Here is a 20,951-nt window from a genome sequence, read left to right on the forward strand (position 1 = left end):
GCCGCTCCCGGCCGGGAGGACCCGGGCTCGGTGATCCGGCCCTGAGGGGGGCACGGCCCGCTCCGAACCCTGGCGTGTTTTCTGATCTTCTCTAATCTAAAATCCCGTCCTGGGAGTGTCCAAGGCCGGGTTGGATGGGGCGTGCAGCGACCCGGTCTGTGCGAGGTGTCGCTGCCCATGGCAGGGGTTGTAAGTAAATGGTCCTTAAGGTCCCTTCCAATTCAAACCGGCCCGTGATTCCATGAAAATCAGCGCAATATTTAAAAGAACTGTTTATTCTTTCCAATATTTATTCGTTGCAAATGTCACAGACGTTATTGCTGTTACAAGGTTTATTGCAAGGTGTTTTAATAAGAAAATAAGAGTGATAAACGACACTGCTGCACAGTTGCCTCCTGTACAGCTCCTTGTGTGAGAACCACGACATTTCTTCCCAATATCCCATCCAGCCCTGCCCTCTGGCAGTGGGAGCCTCTTCCCCTTGTCCTGTCCCTCCATCCCTTGTCCCCAGTCCCTCTCCAGCGCTCCTGGAGCCCCTTCAGGCCCTGGAAGGGGCTCTGAGGTGTCCCTGGAGCTTCTTCCAGGTGAGCTCCCCCAGCTCTCCCAGCCTGTCCCAGAGCAGAGGGGCTCCATCTCATCACCTTTGTGGCCTCTTCTGGACAGGCTCTGGCACATCAGTATTCCTCACGATGAGACATATTGAGGGGCTGGAGCGTGTGCAGGGAAGGGAACAGAGCTGGGAAGGGGCTGGAGAATTCCTGAGGGATCTGGAAAGGGGCTCAGGCTGGAGCAAAGGAGGCTCAGGGGAATTTTCTGGCTCTGCACAAGTCCCTGGCAGGAGGGGACAGCCGGGGGGATTTGGGCTCTGCTCCCAGGGAACAGGGACAGGAGGAGAGGGAACGGCCCCAGGCTGGGCCAGGGGAGGCTCAGGGTGGGTATTAGGAGGAATGTCTTCATAGAAGAGGTTGTTGAAGGCTGGAAAGGGCTCCCTTTCCAATCAAATGTTTCCACTCCAAGGGTTTGGAGTCCCCATCACTGGAGGTGTCCCAGGAACCCCTGGATGTGTCACTCAGTGCTCTGGGCTGGGTGACAAGGTAGTGATGAGTCACAGGTTGGGCTCGATGGACTCAGGGGTCTGTTCCGAACTCGATGGTCCAACGCCTCGCTCCCACAGCTTCCCACCCTCCCCATGCGGGTACCCCTCTGCCCCCCGGGACTACACTCCCCATGAGGCCCCGCGGCGCCGCCGGAACCGGGTCTGCGTCCGGCGCGCGTGCGCCGTGGCGGCGGCGGCGGCGGTGTGTCCGTCATGGCGGCGTCCATCTCCGGCTACACCTTCAGCTCGGTGTGCTACTGCAGCGCCAACAGCAGCGCCGACCACGTACGTGCCCCCCGCCGCCACCCCGGGCCCGCGGGGCTCCCTCACGCTGCACCCCGGCCGGCGGTTGTGCTGCGGAGCTTCCAGGCCGCGCCGCCGCCGGTGGGGCCCGGCCGCGGGTCACAGCGGGCGGGGGCGGCCCCAGACGGACACAGCGGGGCGGGATGTGGAGTGTCCGGGCGGGATGTGGGGCGTCCGGCCGGCTCTTTGCGGGATGTGGGGTGTCCGGCGTGTGGGGTGCCTCGGATGCTCCGCGGGGTACCCGAGATATGGGGTGCCCGGTTTGCTCCTTCCCGGCTGGGATGTGTGGTGTCCCGGCTGCTCCCTGCGATGTGGGGTGCCCGAGGTGCTTCTCCCGGTGTGTGAGGTCCCCAGGATGCTCCCCCCGGGGTGTGGGGTCCGCGAGATGCTGTCCTCAGGATGTGGGGTACCAGGGGTGCTCCCCGTGCGTGTCGGGGCTGTTCCCCGGGCTGTGGGGTGCTCCCCGCGGGGTGGGGCTCCCGCAGGACGCGGGTGGTAGGAGGAAAACGCTCCTGTAAAAGCTCCATGAGCGGCTTTCCAGCAGCTGCGACTGACCACGGGCGCAGTGCAGAGCCGGGGTGTTCCCGAATCCCTCGGTTTTGTTGGCACATTTTTAGCCTGAGCTTGCTCTTTTCCTCTGCACCTTGTGCCAATATCTCCTGATTCCAGCTCAGTCTCCTTCTTCATTTTGGGTAGGGATGGAGAATAAATTAATTTACCGTAAAATTGCCTTACTTCTAAATTGCTGTCTGGCTTTTGCAGTCCCTGGTGTTGTCCAGGGTCCAGACCAACCTCCACACTAAAATTTGTGTAAATCCCCACAGGTTTAAACTCCTCTTCCCTTGGCTTTGATGGAGCAGAGCAGCATTCTGCTCAGGACTCCTTCTTTTCCTGCTGGGGCTGGGGCAGAGCCCTACCTTTTGTGCTGTGTTTTGCCTTGTGTGTTGTGTGTAGAATGTTCCTTTTGGACAACCCATCCCTGCTGTTGTAAAAGGACGCTGGCAAAACAGAAAATCAGCTTTGGTGAAACCTCAGGAAAGTTTGTATCCACTGCAGCTCAGATGTGTCTTTTAAATTTAATCTTTGTTTCAGTTTGAAGCTAAGAAAGTTACAGTAAACAACTGCATATAGTGGATTGGTTTTTTTTCTATATTTAATCTCCTTCTTTTAAAATTGCAGGAAGGATTTCTGCTGGGAGAGGTGAGACAAGAAGAGACTTTTAGCATTAGTGATTCACAGATCAGCAACACTGAATTTCTACAAGTGATAGGTAAGTGATGTAACTTTGAGTTGTTCTGAAATAGGCACTGCTGAGGTTTCAGGTTTTCAGGAAGTTTCATTAAGAATTGCTTCTCATGTGAGACCATTACAGGGTGTGTCAGACTTTCAGTATCACGTTTGCCACAGTGTCTGTGTGTTTGTGGTTTAGATGTGAGGGAAGGAGACAAACCTTTGCAAGTTACAGGGGGTTCATGCACCTCCTTTTATGGAGGAAATATTATTTATTGAAGATATTTGTCTGTATTCCATGATGAAAAAATTACTGTGGGGAATTTCCTGCTTGATACAGTTGCCTAAATACAGCATGTGCTCAAAATAAAATTAATTAATTGCTTGATTAACTGATACTGAAAGGGGCAGATTTTCAGTAGCAGGTTTGGATGGATGGCTGGGAGTTGGTGACATCATAAACTGTCACAGCAGGACTGGACAAGGAATATTTGTCAGACAATTTGTTGATAAACACACGTTCTGTACAGCTGATGTGTTGTGAAAACTGAACAAAGATCAAAGATCTTGTTCTTAAGTGTTGGTTAAAGGAGATTTTTTTAGACTTGAATGAGAAGGTGTTGAATATTTGATTTATAGAAAATAGGAAAGCCCTGAAAGAAACTGCCTTTTTGTTTCTAGATATATAACCAGCTGTTAAAAGATATTTAAACCTCCTTAAATACCCGGCTTTGTGAATGTGATCCCACATACCAAAGCAGGGTGTGCATAAAGCTCAGTGAAAACACAAACAGCTCTGGATTGACTCTCAGATGTTATTCTGACACAAAACAGGTGATCTGTGAACATGTGCAGTGGTACCACGTTACATCCCAAGAGATTTCCCACCTTGCAGTGGTGATGGTTTTGTGCTCTGGACTCCAGAAGGTTGAGTAGTTTCCTGTTCTGGTTATTCCTAAGAGAACACCGGTGGTAAATTGACTATGAAGTGTCAGTAACAAGCTAAATTACAGAAGATAAAGGCATAGCATTTTTTGTGTTTGCATATAATCACTATCAGAGAGTTGCTGATGGCTCTCTGTGTTCAGACAAAACTGACAGAGCCAGTCATTTTTAGGTTTTTAAATTAGACCTTGCTCTTCAGTGGTCACTGATCTTGATTATTGTTGGCAGTGATGTCACCACCTGCAGCCTTGGCCTGGTTTCCTAAACCAAGTGCTTGTGGTGTTAAAAATTGCTCCCTTTTTAAATCATCCCTTTGTCACATTGTTGGTTCGAGTGACTTTATGAAAATGGAAATTACCCACTCTTAAAGACCTCCTGGCTATTTTTTTTATTTGCCATTTTTACTTCAATATTTATTCACCAAAATTAATTCTTGAACTCCCAGTTCAGTGGTGTTTAAATATATAAGTGTGTGTACATCGTATGTGTACTATCTATATACATATATGTAAATAATGTGTAAACCTTAAATTTAAAATGTTGGCTGCTTCATGGGGTCTGAGCAGGAGGTTTCTTGCTTCCTGTTTCTCAAAACTCAAGGTCTGTGTAGCAATATCATCACCCAAGAATCAAGAATGTTGTTGCAATGTATTTGGTGGAAGGAATTGCTGTAAGCAGGAATAATTGTACTTACAGGCTTTGTTAGCAGATTGTTTCCACAGGTTCCTGCATGATGGTGTGAAAAAATTAGAGTTGATACAATTTTATATCAAATAAAGGGAGTCAGTAGCTCTACCAGCAGCATCCTGAGGAGTTGTTGCCAGTGGGAATGTGCAGTTTCTCAGGCAGTGTGCCTGGAATGGATGCTCAGGGCCTTGTTTTGATAGACACCAAATGTGCTGGGATGTGGATGTGTGCTGGCTGCTGTTCTTGGGAGCTGTGTTCCATCCTCTGGTGCCTCTGCTGAGATGGCAGCCACAGGAGCAGCAGGTGGTGAATCACTGCAGGGAGGCAGAGCTGGAACAAAGTTACTGCTCAACTCCAGTGGAAATATTTGTGCTGTGTGGTCTCACAATCCCGGGATGGTTTGGGTTGAAAGGGACCCTAAACCCCATCTTGTCCCACCTCCTGCCATGGGCTGGGACACCTTCCACTAGACCAGGTTGCTCCAAGCCCCTGGAAAAATAACGATGCTTGGTGTTGGAAAGATAATGTACAATTGGATGTAATGTACAATAATGTACAATTACCCTTTTCTCACTCTCCTCCAAGTTTGCTTACATGTTACAACCTTTGCTGATGAAATAAGCATCTTAGGATTTATCACAACCTTTCCAATGAAAAAACACTGCCCTAACTTTTTAATATTTCATATAACAGAATCATAACGTGCAGCTAAATATTTTGAAATTGCTTTTAACCCCTTTTCTCATTAGATATTCTGTTTGCCTTGCCTCTTTAAACACTACAATGTATAATATTTCAGTGATTCCCTTCCCCATCCCTTTTTTATTCCTTGCTGCTGTAACAAACAATGTATTTCATGCAAGTAATTTGTTGTGGAGAGGTTTATGAAAAAAAACCCCAAAAATCTGAAATGCGTTTGTAAGGAGTTTGTAACTATCAAAACTGTGTGTTTGAGGCTCAGATAAATCTCTGTGTATCTGAGCAAGTGTATGCCTTCCTTGCTAAAATTTTTGTTAAAATATTATTTCTTAAATATTTGTCAAAAATATTTATTAAAATATTTTTCTATGTAAAAGGGCAAATTATAAAGTGAAGGCAGTTTTCTGGGTATGGTGCTGTGTCATCAAGTGTTGAGACATTAAGGGCAGTGTGTAGTCTGACACAAATACTTCTTGCTCAGTAGCTCTTATGTGGAAAGTTCATGCAAGATATGCCACTGTAATTTCTCTTTGCCTGGATCAGTTGGATATATGTCATTTTTTTTGTTTGTTTGTTGTTGCAGAAATCCATAACCATGAGCCTTGTTCAAAACTCTTTAGGTAAGCTTCTTTTGTTGTCTTGCTGTGGTGGCTGCAGAATATAAAAATACGGAGCTGCCTGCAATATATTAGCATTTCAAATGTCCCTGCCAGTGTTTGCTCATCTGATGGTTTTACAGAAACACACAGAAAGGGCACCAGCCATGAAAATCAAAGTAGGAATTTACAGTTTTAGTATAGCTTGGAAGGGGTTTATTTCTCTATCTCTTTGGATTTCCATCTTGTGTAGCTGGTGGAGGTAGGGCAGCAGTCAGGTCAGCTTGCATCACTCTGATGATGAGGATGAATGTCAAAATCAATTTAAATTATCATAGTCTTAGGCTGGCTCTGCCAGGGCCTTGTGGGTCACAGCATCCCCTGTGTCCCCTAACCCTGGTAACTTGCTGGGTTAACAAGTTGGTTTGTGCTTAGTGGAACCAACCTGCACCAACTAATTACTCAAATTTTCAGCTTGCTAGTTATTTGTGCCTTCTGATCTCCTGAACTCCAGGATTTAAATTAAATATGGGGCTAATATATTCTATTTAACAGCTTCCATCCATTTACATGTAGATTTTCTCTATAGCCTTCACTTGTTACACAGTGATGGCTTCTAAAGCACTGTCTAGAATTCCTTTTGAGAAGGAATTCCCAATTAATCTCCTCTTGTCTTGAGAGATTTCCAGCCAATTAAGAAGACACAGTAGCTTAGACATTATGATTGACACTGGTTGCATTAAAGAGAAAAGCTGCAGTCAGTCACTTGCTGGCTGTTAATTACAGAGAGGGTACTCTTAACCCAGTGATTTAAATGCTGCAGACTCCACACATGGAGATAATATCCCAGTGTCTGGTCAGCTCCTCCTGGATCCCAGGGATGCTTTGTGCAGCACATATCCACACGGATCACGTTCTCTGCTTCCCCCAGGCAAGGAATTGGTTGTTAGTGCCAGAGCTGATGGAGGAAGGGGAGCAGGCAGGATCTCACTGCATGCTGCTTCTCAGGAAAGCTGATGAATTCATTTTCTGCACAGCACTATAAACTCTCACAGCTCATACACTTTTTATCAGGGCCAGAGTGTGCTGTTGGTTATTCCTATAAAGCACAGACAGAGAAGGAGTTGGAATCCACTGCTGACCAGGATTATAAATAAATATTGCAAACATGAATTAAAAAAATTATGCAGATATAACATAGTGTCCTAAATTTAGCATTAGTTGTAGACTGAGTTTTCCCAGCGACTTACACCTTGAAGCAAATGGTGTTTCCACCCTTTTTTACCAGCCAAGCCCTGAGCTCAGGATTTGGTGGTTTTTTACCCCATCCCCCCAAAAGTTGAAGTCAGAAACTTGTAAACCAGAGCATTTTCCCACAGTGCTTTAGGAGTTAGTGTCAGCTCTTGAAAGAGACCAAGGAGGAATCTGTTTTCAAATGTTTTTCCTTTTATCATGTACTCTGATCTACCTGAATTTCTAAACCTGTCTGCATAGGTAGATTTATAAATTCCTAAATCTGTCATGTCCACAAAATAACAACACGTCAGGGTTTGGGTTCAGCTGTGGAAGCAGAACCATATGGAAAGACCATGATACTTTGAATTATTGCTGACTCTTTTGGCTTTAAGCATCCAGCCATATGAGTACAATGGCAGGATTGGAGCTCAAAAAATTGATTTGGGATTGCATTTAAAATGGCCCTGCTTTCATTTCTTCTGGGCTGGTAGTCCTCTAATTATCAAAGCAGGGTTTTACAGAGCACTGGTCAAAATAAAATTGCACAGTGCATTTCTGTTGGCAAAAGTATGGCTCTGGAAGTTGCTTTGTTTTGTCTAGAATGCCATCTACTTGTAGAACACTCAACGTATAAATTATTTGCTTTATGTGTAATGTGTGTGTATAAACTGTGTACCTAACTTTCTCTCTTCCTTCTTGTTCAAGCTTTTATGACTATGCAGGCAAAGTTAATGAGGAGAGTTTGGACAGGATTCTCAAAGACCGAAGAAAAGTAAGTTTTCTATCTTTTCCTCTTGTTGTAGGCATTAGAAAGAGTGGATTTGGAAAACAAATGAAAAAAAAAAAAGGTAGTTAACTAGAATAAATACTTCCTTTCACAAATCTGATGGTTTGTTTTGTTCCGGGGCTTATCCTGTACAGAAGTTGATGGATTTGTGGTGCTTAGATTAAACTGAGGGCAATGTCTAGTTTCCCTGAAGAAATTCAAAGGATTTAAGTGTAGGTCTCCAAAAGTGTAAGGCTGTATTGAGCATCTCTAACCCAAATCTCAAGGAATTAAGTTTGTTTAGTTGTCTTAAAGCTTTTGGGTAATGGTGATAGCACAATATCAGCCCCTTTACTCCCAGGAGGTAAATCTGTGTCTCTGAGATAACACTGTGGGTTTTTCCTGATGTACTTTGATTACAGAACGTTATTGGATGGTACAGATTTAGAAGAAACACTCAGCAGCAGATGTCATACAGAGAGCACATCATCCATAAACAGCTGACACACATCCTTGGAGTGCCTGATCTTGTCTTCCTTCTCTTCAGCTTCATTTCCACTGCAAATAACTCAACACATGCTTTAGAATATGTGCTTTTTAGACCAAACCGAAGGTAAGCAAACTCTGGCAACAAACCAGTCTTCATTCTTTGTTCTGCTTTTTACTGCTATTCTTTAAACTATTTCGGAGTTTGTACAATTGCACTTAAAGAAGGCTTTGTGTTTGTCCAGTGATGTCTTGGGGTGCTTATTAATGATGGCAAGTTTTTTTCCTTTGTTTTTGTTTTATTTTTTGTGCTAATAATTTAAAAATTATACTTAGGGTGAGCAAAAATTCTTTTCAATCTCTAAATCATCAGACAGAAAAAGGTCTATTTTAGGTATCAGATGTCACTACCATGTTTCTTATACTGGATCTGAATGTATCTCTGGTAGTTTGCACAAACTAAATAAACCTTTAGTTAGCACAAAGGTTCTTGGAGGTGTAGAGGTAGCTCTTCAATAAGGGTTTTTGATCCTGCATTTGTTTTGAACACAACTTGTAATACTGAGCTACTTTTATAACAAACCTAGTGCAGAACCTTTAAAATTAGATGAGTTCTGATCATCAGAGGGATGGGATAATATCAAGTATTTGTAAAGAATCTTTTTCAAATGAATTAAGGAATCTTTCTGGACTTTCTCTGCAGGTATAATCAAAGGGTGTCACTTACTATTCCTAATCTAGGCAACACTAGTCAACAGGAATACAAAGTTTCTTCAGTGCCAAATACTTCTCAGAATTATGCCAAAGTTATTAAGGAACATGGGTAAGGACTTTTCCTTTTTAAATAGTCATCAAGCTCTACACTCTGTACCTCACAGAGAAAACTACAAATGTACATGTTGAGCAGCGAAAACCAGTTCTGGAGGAGAGTGGTCAGTTCCCAGTGTGCTTTTTTTTCCTGGTTAGAAAGAATAACCAAGGGAACTCAGTACATTCTTCAGAAAAGCAGAGTTGATGTGGCCACTCCATGCTGGGGCCCTTCTGGCTGGAAACTTCTGACTTGATTTCCATCCAGCACCCACCTCCCCAAGGAATTCTGTGTGCACTTGAACTCTGCCTCAAAAGAATTGAATTCTTGATGTTTTTCTTAAGTATTTTCAATTAAATGCCATAAATTCAAAGTAGCTTTTCTGTCTGTTAACAATGAAATTATACAAGCTTAAAGACTTTGGCACAAGTTTAATCTCATTCAAATAAGACTTTATTGTTCCAGAAAGAATTTTGGTATTGAATATGTTGTCCAATTTTTTTTTTTTTATGACAGTATGGTACATTTTTAGCAATATACTATTGCTAAAATAGCATATTTAGCAGTAAGATATATTTTAAAAATGCAGTGATAGACTGCTTAACAGGAGTTCAAATACAACATGAGCTAGAAACTTGTATTGTCTTTTCTCACTAATGATTTCTGCTTTGTTTTCTTTTTTAGTACTGATTTTTTTGACAAAGATGGAGTGATGAAGGACATCAGGGCTATCTATCAGGTTTATAATGCACTTCAGGAAAAAGTACAGGTAACATCCTTTACTCTGTATCAGTCTGTATATATGTGGCATCTTTAATTCATCCTTTGGTTAAAGCAGGAGTGGAGGAGATGGAGATTTTTAGAGCTCATAAACAATTATCGTGAACTATAGGAGAATGTCTGACTTAAAATGTCTCAGTTTCTATTTAATGTCAGCATTTGCAGTGAAAGTGGTTGGTACAAATAGCACAAATTTTTTCTCTTTTGCAAGTAAATGATTTAATACTTAGTGAATTATGGGAGGTGTTAGTCATTTTTAAGGGTTTGCAGTGAAGAGAAGCCCTGCTGAAGGCTGTAGGGATTTGCAGAGGTTTAAAAATGACTCCTGGCTCTGGGTATGGAGCATGAGCAGAGCACCATCTGTTAGTTAAAACTTGTGAACATTTTGTGTGGAGCATGAGTGAATCCTGCTCCAAATGTGCCAAAGCATCTGAAAATGCCTGGAGTGTCAGCTCTGCTCATTGTGAGCTTGTCAGTTCACAGCTTGTCCTGTGTGAAGAGCAGTGGAGCTGTGCTGCCCCGGGAGCTCACACATCTGCTAATTGTGCTGGAGTCACAGCTTGTTCCCAGGCTTTCCCTTTACATCTGCCCTGGGGGGATTCATGGCTCTGATCCAGCTCAGCTCTGCTGGCTGGCTCCTGGAGCAGAGAACAAGGAGCAATCCCTCCAACCATCCCCTGCACCTGCCTGCACAGAGGGAGCTGCTCTTTCTCACTGCGAAGTTGCACCTTCCAACCTCCTTTGGAAGGTGGGTAAGGCAGACACTTTCAGGGCAGCTTCAGGGAATAGGAAAATTTCTCTTCAGAGATGTATCCATTAGCTAATTGTTGTGTAATGCTGTTCTTGCCAGGAGCATGGCTATCCTCTGTGCTCCTGCTGTTGTTTCTATTACTGTCTGGAAAAATGGAAATGGGCTTCTGTGGCCTGGAGAAAAGGAGGCTGAGGAGAGACATTGTTGCTCTCTTCTCCGGGGTAACAAGTGACAAGAGGAGAGGGAACCACCTGAAGTTGCACCAGGGGAGGTTTAGGTGTAGCCCTGGAAACTGAAGCCTTCTGATAATGTTTTCATAGTTTTAGTTACCCTCCCATGAAAGTAACATAAGCATAAGTTATTCCAAGAAACATCTTTTGATGGACATTTCTCATGAGCAGTGTGTTTGGGAAGGTGGTGACTTGGTTCTCCAATCCTTGGTCATTGCCAAGAATCTATAAATACTGGAGTCAGAGAATAAAGGGATGGGGTTTTGTTCTGACACTGAAAGGTGTTCATGTGAATCATTTCATGTCCTCTAGCGACAGTTTAGTTTGGAGATTTGGAGCAATTTTTTCCCTGAGAGGGCTGTCAGGCATTGGAATAGGCTGTTCAGGACAGTGGTGGAATCACCATGCCTGGATGTGATCATGACCAATACTTAATTTTACAGGATCACAGAATGCTTTGGGTGGGAAGGGACCTTAAAGCTCATCTCATTCCACCCCTGCCATGGCAGGGACACCTTCCACTGTCCCAGGTTGCTCCAAGCCTCATCCATCCTGAGCACTTCCAGGGATGAGACACTAACCAGCTTTGGATCTTATTACAAATCTTCTGTCATGATGAGTTATTTGGGAAATGCTTTTCCTATAATGCAGCAACAGCCAGTAAAGTAAACAATCTTGAAGTTGAGTATTTCTGCTACAGTTAAATCCTGCTTTTAGTTTTGTGCTTCAATGGCTTATCTGGTTGTAGCGTTATTAATGGTGTCATGAAACTATTTCTTACATTTTTTACCCAATCTTAGCATATCTTATGTTTTTCTCCCAGGCAGTATGTATAGATGTAGAAAAAAGTGAACGTGTTGTTGAATCTTTTCAAGCTGATGTAAACAAGTTAAAAAGGCAAATCGCACAAAAGAAGAATGAAAAAGAACAAGAAATAAGTAAGTTGCCTTTCAATTACCTTTTTTTTTCAGAAGCAGATGCTGTAAGGAGAAAAGGTTTTGTGGAATTAAAATAATAGCTGTATTGCTGATAACTCATGGGAAAAAACATCCCATTGGGAAGGGCAATATGATGAATTTATGTTGAATGACACCTGAGCTATGAAAGTGTGTGTTGCAGGTATTTCTGCTGGAATCATCCAGTGTTAGCAAGCTTAAAATATAGGAGAGACAGCACTGTAAAGAAAGAATGAGCAAGTCAGTTCTGGAAATAACACAGGAAAAGATCAGTTGTAGGAAAAGAAAAGTGGGGGAAAAAAGCTAAAAACTGGAGAGATTCTTTTGGAAGGAGAGAAATGGGGTACTGTGCTCACAGGCCAGGAGCTATCCAAGGTTTTATAGTTGTTACTCCCACTCCCATTTGCTGATTTAGTGGTAAAGCTGTTTAGCACTGAAATACAACTTTTCAGTGTTGAGGTAAATCTTTGTGGGTGTTTTTCATCTTATTTTGCTGCTCCATGATTTCCTGAGTCAGTGAGCCTTGCTGTGTGAGCAGATTTGGCTGATTGCCACTGTCCCTCCTTCCAAAAAACTGAGTGTGGCCTCAGGAGACTTTGGTTAGCAGCAGTAAGTTTTGTGAAGCATTTGGTTCTTTCCAAAGAGGCATTGCTGATCTAATTAAATTTGTGAGTGCAAGGGAGGACTGAAGGTAGGGAGTAGGGGCAGAGAATAGGCAAATGGAAAGATAAAAATCTAAATAATTCATAAGTAAATCACACATTTCAGCAAACACTGCCTCTTTTTAGCCACGTTTTGAAATGATAAGCAAATAATGAAATCTTGTCATTTTAGCTGTGAGGTGTTTTTTTATTATTTCTGTATCCTGTAACCTAAAGCAGTGTGTGACAAGTGATGGTTTAGGTGGGTGAACACCCTAAACTCAGCCTGCTGCTTCTGTTACTGGTATTTTAATTTTCTTCAGGCAGCAAGGTATTGTTATCACATGAACATTTCAGTGCACAGTTTGATCTGTCAGCCCAAGTTCTTCTTTCTCTGAACCTCAAAGATAAGGTAACAGAGCTGGGATTAGCCCAGGACCATTTAAAAGGTGGAAGTAAATGAGTCACTGCTGTTTCCTGCTTGGCTGTAGATGAAGTAGGCAGGGAACTGCTACTATGGGGAAGCAGAGGTGGATATTTAATGTGACTGGAGCTGATCCCAGGACAGATGGGAAAAGCTGGAGGAGAAGGAGGAGGAGGAGGAGGAAGAGCAGTCAGTGCTTAACTCTGGGTACTATGAGGGAGATGCAAATGCTGGACTGAGAATTCATGCCAGAGCAGAGAATCATGTGAGAGGGCTGAAACAAGAAAACATGCAGCTTGGAGCTCTGCAGTATTTTTAGATGTGAGTAGTTAATTTCTGAATCTGGCCTACTATTCCCTCACTTGCTCAATACTGGGAGCAATTTCCTGGGTTTTAGTGAGGAAAAGAGTGTTTGATTCCAGTTCCTGCGGGAGTGTTGTGTGAGAGCTTCATGTTCTTACAAACTTTGGGTTAACAGGTTATGACTTAAACACTCCATTATAAAAGGCAGTTAAGAGTTTAGTTGCCAGATCACTGAAATAGTTCTGTGATAGCAGGATGTTCCAGGCTTTGGTGAGTGCTGTGCACTTCCCAGATGCCAGGAAATCTCCCACTGCAGTTCTCCTGTTGTGGCTCAGAAATGGAGTTCTGTTATGTAGCCACTTGAGGGAATGTAATGTGGTTTTTTTTTAATTCCCAAGAGACATCTCAGTGGCTTGGTTAAAGGAGCTCTCACCTGCATTTGGGGTTTCTCCAGAAATACAGTGATACAGTAAATAGAGCTGATCCCATTGTGTCCATCACCTTACACATTCCAGTGTCAATTTTGGCAGGTTTCTTGGTTAATAACCCCTTAGGAACCAGTCAAAAACTTCAGCCTCTCCCAGTGCTTAACAAAACTTCCTTCCAGGAAGTCTTTCCTTGTGTCTAATGTACAGTGCTCAAATTTACCTTTATGCAGCAGCCCTTAGGTGCATTTAAGAATAAAATAGTGTCTTCATTCTTCCCTACTAATCCTAGTTATTCCAGCCTTTCCTCTTGTGTCATGATTATTAGATCTCTGACAAGTCCTTGTGTTTTGTAGCATTTCTCCAGTTTTCCCTATTTTTTAAACTGTGGTGTTTATAATTACATATATTCTGGTTGTACTTTTAACAGCTACAGTGAAATGATACATACCTGTATCTCCACAGCTGAGCACACCTCATGCATACTGATATTTGTAGTTTACATAAATCAAGTTTCTTTTCTGCAGAAGGATGCAAGTGTTCCTCATTTTGCAGCTTTTGCAGTTCATTATTCCTGTGCACATCTTCCTCAAATTAATTTCCAGATCATCTCATGTAAGATGACTTTCACGTTCCTGTTCTGAAACCCTGCTACACTCCCAACTATAACACCATCATTTAGATTTTCAATGTGAGTGCAGTTTTTAAAATAATAATTTGAGGGAAGAAGACTTGGTGATTTCTTCACAGGTGTTATGAGATTGTCTCCTAGCACAACTAGCGGCATTGAAAGTACAAAGTGATATTTTTAAGATACAGTGTCACATATCAATTATCACAGATGAAATGTGAATAAGATACAAGTGGAGAAGAACAGGCAGGTTGAGCCCTAAGGTGCTTTCTGATATGAGAAGGAGCTGAAAAATACAGAGAAAAGATGAGGTGGGAACAGCAACAGGCCTTGGAAACATCCTCTAGCTGTGTTTTTTGGGAGCTTAAACTGGAGGAAATGATCTGTACAGGAAGACTGTGCACATGAAAGTGTAGCATTCTTGCACTTGGATAGTTTATTTGCTTTCTGACTCATTTTGGGTTTGAAATGGGATCACTGGGATAACTGAGCTGTGCTGATCCTGATGAGGTTCATGGCTGCACTGCTAAATTTAGAGAAGTTTGTCACGCTCAAAGAGTAGGATGCAGCATTAAGCAAGATTTGATGAGACGGTCAGGGGTAGTGTATTGATGACTCTCTAAGCCTAAAATCAGAAATATGAAAGATGAGTAGAGCAGACTGAGAGGACAGATCCAGCACTGGAGTTGGAAAGCAGTGCCAGGGATGAGCATTTGATAACGAGCAGAAAGAAAGAAGAGAGGACAGGCGAGGTGGTCACAGCTCAGGTATGTGGAACACATTGCCAAGAAAGCATTAAGTACCCCCTGTTCTTTGCTTTGTAGGAATGCAGCAGGCAATTTTAAGCAGGCAAATGCCAACAGACAACGTGGAACCCATGTTTGTTCCCCGAATGTCCTACACTGGCTTTGCTGTGGAAGGCTGCACACTCGAAGATTCCGACGTCTCCGATCCTCCCCCGCCGTACTCGGATTTCAACGCAACCACTCAAGACAGTTCTGGCAGCCCCGGGCTCCTGGAGAGCAGCAGCGTCTTCATGCCTCGGCCCCAGGCCGTCGGTTCTTCCAGTTATGTTTCCACAACTGCAGGATTGAAATATTCTGGCAATGGAGCATCCATGCCATCTTCCCAAAGAGCGCTCGCTGACAATGTTGACGAATCAGAAGACAGTGATTATGAGAATTTGCTTGAACCCACAGAGTCCTCTGACAGTGAATATTCACAGACAAGGGAGTCACGACCTTCAGCACATCCCGATGGTGATTCCAGGAACACTCAAACTTCTCAGATTTGATAGGGGGGAAAACAAAGAAAATCCACTTGACACTGTTTTTTCATAATTGTTACCGAGAGATTTTGGGGATTTAACCCGGAGGAAATGAACTACACAGGCTTACTGTGCACACAAAATGTAGAAGACTTGCACTAGATGGTTTATTCACCTTGTGATACATTTTGCAAGTTTTATAATGGAATCATTAGGATAATCAAGTTGTACTAATACTGATGAGGTTCATGGATGTACTGGTAAATTAGGCAAAATGAAATTTATAGAGATCTTGTAGCTTTTGTTGCCATATTTTCTTTAAGACAATAAATTGGGATGTAGTAACTAAGCACAGTTAGTCTACAGATAATGTTCTCAAATCAAAACTTACCTCTTGCACTATCATGCCTTGAATTTTAATTTTTGAAAGGGAATAAGAAATATATCATCCGCCTTCAGAATAGCTTTCTTTGGTAAGCCAAATTGGCCTTTGCCAGCAAAGAAATTTTGATAATTCTGAGAAGCCTGATTGGAAAAGATGTGGTCAACCTCCTTCTGTGGGCCTGCCCTCATCTGAGGAGGGGTTTGGTTCGACCTTTTTTACAAACAGAATGTGTCTCACTTCAACTGATGGTTGCCTTTTTTTCTGTAAAGGGTTTTTGGGGGGTGGGATGCCTGGTAAATCATCCAGATGAATGTCATAAATAGAATTATTCTGGTTTCACTGGGTTTACAATGACTTTACGCCACACTAGCCTCATTTATTGTCTCATGTGTTCTTTTAGCATAAATATGAAGTGCACATACAGGAGTAAATGACCGACAGAAGTAGTAAATTCCATCATGATTGGACTTTGGAGTCTGCAAATTACAAACATCAGAGACTGCTACTTGCATTTTATTTGCATCTGAGTATTGGATTTACGCTTCTAGATGAGTTATTTTATGTGATAAATAGGGGATAGGGTAGGAGAAGATTGTTTGGAGAGTCCCCTGGGTTTATTACCTCTTTTCCTCTGGGTGAATCATGTAAATGATTATTTTAATTTGAATTACAGCTCTCGTCAGAAAACTGCCGTTTGGGATAAATGAAGTGTGGTATATTTAGAGAATTTCATGTTTGGATGCACTTACTTTTATTTAAATACTGCTTGTATGCTAACGTTGCCCAAAATATGTGAAATTGTGCCACTAAGAAGTTTGTATTATTGGACTTTATCCCTGATGTGTAAATGAGAAAATACACATTTTAAGATGAGGTTATCTGCAGCATTTATCACTTGGAGGTATCAATAGCCACTTCTTCAGTTTACACCCAGAACAGCAAAGCAGTTGCTTAAAAATTTTAAATATCTCAAATTTCCATACTGAAATTTTAGTCTTTTGGGTCATATCCATAGGCAAAAGTCTGTTCATTACCCTCTCCTTACCTGTACTAAATGAAGCAAAATAACTTTGGGAAAAAATGAGATGTTAAAATTGCCACTCTTCTACCGAGTGTTTCCACCTTCAGACATCTAGTGCTCTGGTTTTAACTATTTTACATTGTTCTCATTAGCCTTAACTGGATGGATTTTTGTCTTGGAGTGTTGCAATCCCTGGAACAGAGACCTTGCTGTGGAGTCACCACCTGTGAGCACCTGTGGCTCAGGTGTGAACGTGTCGATGCTGGAATCAGAATTGACAGGTTGGCAGCCACCAACTTCATTTTTATTCTGCACAGAAACCTGCAAAATGTACATCTCTGACAAAGCAGTTAAATGTGACAATAAAATCTTATTTAATCCTAAGATGGATTTTAATGCTTGTCAGGTTCCACGTTGGTGGAGGAGCTCACTGGGAAGCAGAAGTGCAGCTCAGAAATGGTTTGTTCAGCCTGGTCTGTTTGGGGGACTGAGGGGATGTGGCAGAGGCAGCATTCCATGCCTGACACATGTGCTTCTGTTTCTACAAGATCCTTGAATTCTGGGGTTATTTAACAAAAAAGTTCTGCTTGGTTTTCCATGCACCTCGTAGGTGGGACAGGTGTGTCATTGTGTCCTCCAGCCAGTGCCTACCTGCAGCTATTTTCATTCAAATGCTGACTCATAAGAACAAGGGTGTGGCTTTATTAATTGTTTTTTTTTTTAATGTAGGTAATATTCTGACAAAATTACACCTGCTTAGACTTTGCAGTTTTCATGACAGTCCTGTTAAAAGTAACAGTGGTGGGTTGTGATCCATCACAAAGCTACAGGGAGCACCTTTAATCCTAAATTGTGCAGTTTCACACCTGTGGAACACCAGGTTTCCAGTCCCTCTTGGTGATTCCCAGGAGCAGGACCTGTAACTCTGTCCTCCAACAGGGAGGCAGCATTGAGGAAAAGCTACTGAAAATTGGTTTCTGTGTCCTTCAGTCCCAAATCCTGGAGTTTTCCTGGTACAACAAAATATTTTCTGGTTGATTGTGAGAAATCTGGAACTGCTGTTTCCTTTATTTTCAAATTTACTCCTATTCCCCCTCTGACTGTTGATAGTAAGAAGAACAGGGCTGCACCATATGGGAAGCCTCAATGAATTAGAACTGTCACATATGCTTACAAAAGGAAGCATCATCAAAATATTTCTGAAATTAGCTTGGATTGACACTCTGGGAGTCTCCAAGTCCTGTCTTTGCTTATGGGATGGAAGATGTTGGCAGAAAGACTTGTGAGCATTGTTAATTTTGGCATATTCATGGCTGTGCAGGTTTGGGGTTCACATCTCACGTCTCTGGGGACATCTCACTGCCTCTGACATGTCCTGAGTTAAAATGTAAAGAGAAGCTGTTACTGTTGGTGTAGCATCAAGATAGGATAAGCAAACTGGTAAAACTCCTGTTAAGTGGGAAGATGCTTCTGAGTACACTGAATGTAACTAGAATCAGTCTGAAACTTTGCTTTTTTTGGTGCTGCAAGGTTTATTTTAAGGTTTTTTTTTTGATAACAGACTTGCTTTGCTTGGTTCTTCCATGGTTCTGCCTCTCAGCAGTCTGCAGATCAGCTGAAAAGGTGTTGGTTTCTGGCTTCCTTTGAGGTGAATCTTCCTCTGGCTTTCTCTTTTCTCTCCAATATCTTTATTTCACACACACATTTCTCTGTCATGTTAGATTTGTGGGGTATTTGCATGTACCTTTATAGTGCTCTCTTCTGTAGCTTATGGACTTGGGAAGAAAACAGAATTTAATTGGAGTTTTATTAGTAAACTGGTAAGTACTTGGACACCTTCCAGTGCCTGAAGGGACCCCAAGAGAGCTGGAGAGGGGCTTTGGGCAAGGTCCTGGAGGGACAGGACACAGGGGATGGCTTTAAGCTGAAGGAAGAGAAATTTAGATGGGATATGGGAAGGAATTCCTGGCTGGGATGGTGGGCAAGCCCTGGCACAGGTGCCCAGAGCAGCTGGGGCTGCCCCTGGATCCCTGGCAGTGCCCAAGGCCAGGCTGGATGGGGCTGGAGCAGCTGGGACAGGGGAAGGTGTCCCTGCCATGGCAGGGGGTGGCACTGGATGATCTTTAAGATTCCTTACAACCTAAACCATTCTGGGATTCTGTGAGCTGTCCCAGCCTGTGGTCAGGACAGTGACAGGAATATCCTGTGGCTCAAATTCAATTTGTCCCCCTGGGGGGCTCCTGCAGAGCTCTCATCACTGCACCTGTCACACCTCATGGAACCAAGAGCAAGAATGTTCCAACTGCTGACTCCTGCTTTTTCTTGCTCTTCACTCTTACCTGTAAATAACCTTATATTGTGTAGCAGCATCTTGGCTGAAGTTCCTAAAAGAAGGAGAAAAGGAGGTTCCTTTGCTGTGAACAGAAATACCTGGGTGCCCCTCTGGGAACAGCAGGTGTTATTTCCCCTGCTGGAAGCAGAGAGACTTCAAAGGCAGGGAGAGCAGAAGTTCAGGAGACCTCACTTCACCAGAGCTCCAGCCTGGGAGATTTGTGCTCCTTATTCTGAGAGAATTTCAGGCTCAAGTTCCCAGGGCAAGCCCTGCAGATGAAGATGGATGTCAGAGCAGGTCAGCCTGCAGTAAGAGTTACCTTCAGGAAAGAAGGGATCATCACAATCGCATCAGCTCGTGGTGTGGGTGGGCAGGAGTAAATCCAGCAGCAGGCTGTGTGCCAGTGGAAATCTAGGAGGTTTTCCACCTAGGAAAGTAGTTTTTTCCTCTTTCTGACCTTTAATAAGATGGTAACTTGCACATCCTTGTCTTTTCCCTAGGCATCATCCAGAGAAAACAAAACACCTTATTGCCTTTTCCAGGCTTATTAGGGAGAGGTGCCTGCTGAGCTCTGCAGAAGGAGCTCAAGGCCACCAAGGCTGGGAAAGCTGCTGCTCTGCAGCACTCCAGGTCACTGCAGGCTTTTGCATTAATTATTTCCAGTTCTCCTGGGATCCTGTTGTGCCCTGCTCCAGCCTCTGCCAGCACCAAGGCTCTCAGTACTCACCTAGTATTAAAGAGAAGAGTTGGTTGTTCCCCTCATATGAATTTGTGTGCCATGTATTTATTTCCTCTGGCTTTATTGGAGAAAGTGTTGAGAAGGGAAACCTAAAAATCCACAAGAGACAAGTCAGTAATAGAATAAACACACAGGTGTTTTGAAATTCTTCCATTATAAGCAATATTTTTTTAAAACTATTACCGAATTCGTTTTCCTGCTCAACATTTTGCTTTGGGCAAGTGTAGCTTTTTTTCCAAAGGAGGAAAAACAGTAGTGCTAAAAGTTTTCCTTTCAGAAGGCCCATTTCTGCCACGGGGATTGTTCCAACAATTTTTTTTTATGCCAGTTTGTGATTTTTAACACATTTTCAAGAGCGAGAGGCTGCTGTAGCTGTGAGCAGGGATTGTTGGTGGTCTGTAATATTAATAAGGAATAGCCAATTTTAGCCATAAATGGAGTAATCTTAAATAAAATGTTCATACTCAGCCCTCATGGAAAAAGTCCTTTAAACAGGATAATAGCATCCAAATGCTGTGGCTGTAACTTTTTAGTCTCAGCAGTCAGAGTTTCCAGCTGAGAGGTAGCACAGAAGGCACTGCTTGGTGTTCAGCAAAGTTTTTATCTTAAACCTGTAGAGAGGTTTGAATCATAGAATATGGAATGTTTTGGCTTGGAGGGGACCTTAAAGCTCACTGTCTGCAATAATCCAAGTTTTTGGCATGCAGGAAGGCAAATGCTTTGCTGGTTTTGGCACATTAAGGAATTGTCACCTGCTAACAATAACCCTTAACACAGGTATGTTAAATTTAATACAGCCTGGCCACTTGGAAGAGCAGAAAGCTGAATTTGCCATGACTGCATCAGCCATGCAAAGTGGGAATTTTAATTCCCACAGAAATGGAACCTTGGTTTCAGCAGGTGCTGTTGAACAGGTCCCTCCTTCCCCTCTGACATGAGAAGTGCTTGGCTGCAGGTTGCATCCCTGATGGACCTCGTGCAGTCCCAGAAAACATGAGGAATGTGATATCCCTGCTCCTGAGGGCAGGTGGGTACTGCAGGGAGCCCAGGGAAACCACGAGCAGTTATTTTAACAAGGAACACAGGATGGAATTGCAGAGAGCTGCCCCAGCAATGTCACAGCTGCACAGTGGGATCTGCCTCCTCTGTGCAAACAGGATTAGAGAGGATGGAGAACACTCCTACTCCCTCCAGCAAGGGAGACCTCAGGCTCT

General features: G+C 43.1%; 1 protein-coding gene across 2 annotated transcripts; it reads left to right on the top strand.

Annotated features, from left to right (window-relative positions):
• Positions 1-1,274: 1,274 nt before the first annotated feature.
• ABRAXAS2 (abraxas 2, BRISC complex subunit) lies at positions 1,275-17,050 on the top strand. 2 transcript variants are annotated; one of them, XM_015633812.2, is made up of 9 exons: positions 1,275-1,381; positions 2,579-2,669; positions 5,544-5,580; positions 7,498-7,564; positions 7,981-8,171; positions 8,748-8,867; positions 9,537-9,621; positions 11,437-11,551; positions 14,818-17,050. In XM_015633812.2, the coding sequence occupies exons 1-9, from the start codon at positions 1,310-1,312 to the stop codon at positions 15,285-15,287; spliced, it is 1,248 nt and encodes a 415-aa protein (XP_015489298.1). In that variant the 5' UTR covers positions 1,275-1,309; the 3' UTR covers positions 15,288-17,050. The 2 variants fall into 2 exon arrangements, with proteins under 2 accessions (XP_015489298.1, XP_033371592.1); XM_033515701.1 differs by lacking the exon at positions 8,748-8,867.
• Positions 17,051-20,951: the final 3,901 nt, after the last annotated feature.

The sequence above is a fragment of the Parus major genome, chromosome 6 (assembly GCF_001522545.3).
Source record: "Parus major isolate Abel chromosome 6, Parus_major1.1, whole genome shotgun sequence".
NCBI lineage: Eukaryota > Metazoa > Chordata > Aves > Passeriformes > Paridae > Parus > Parus major.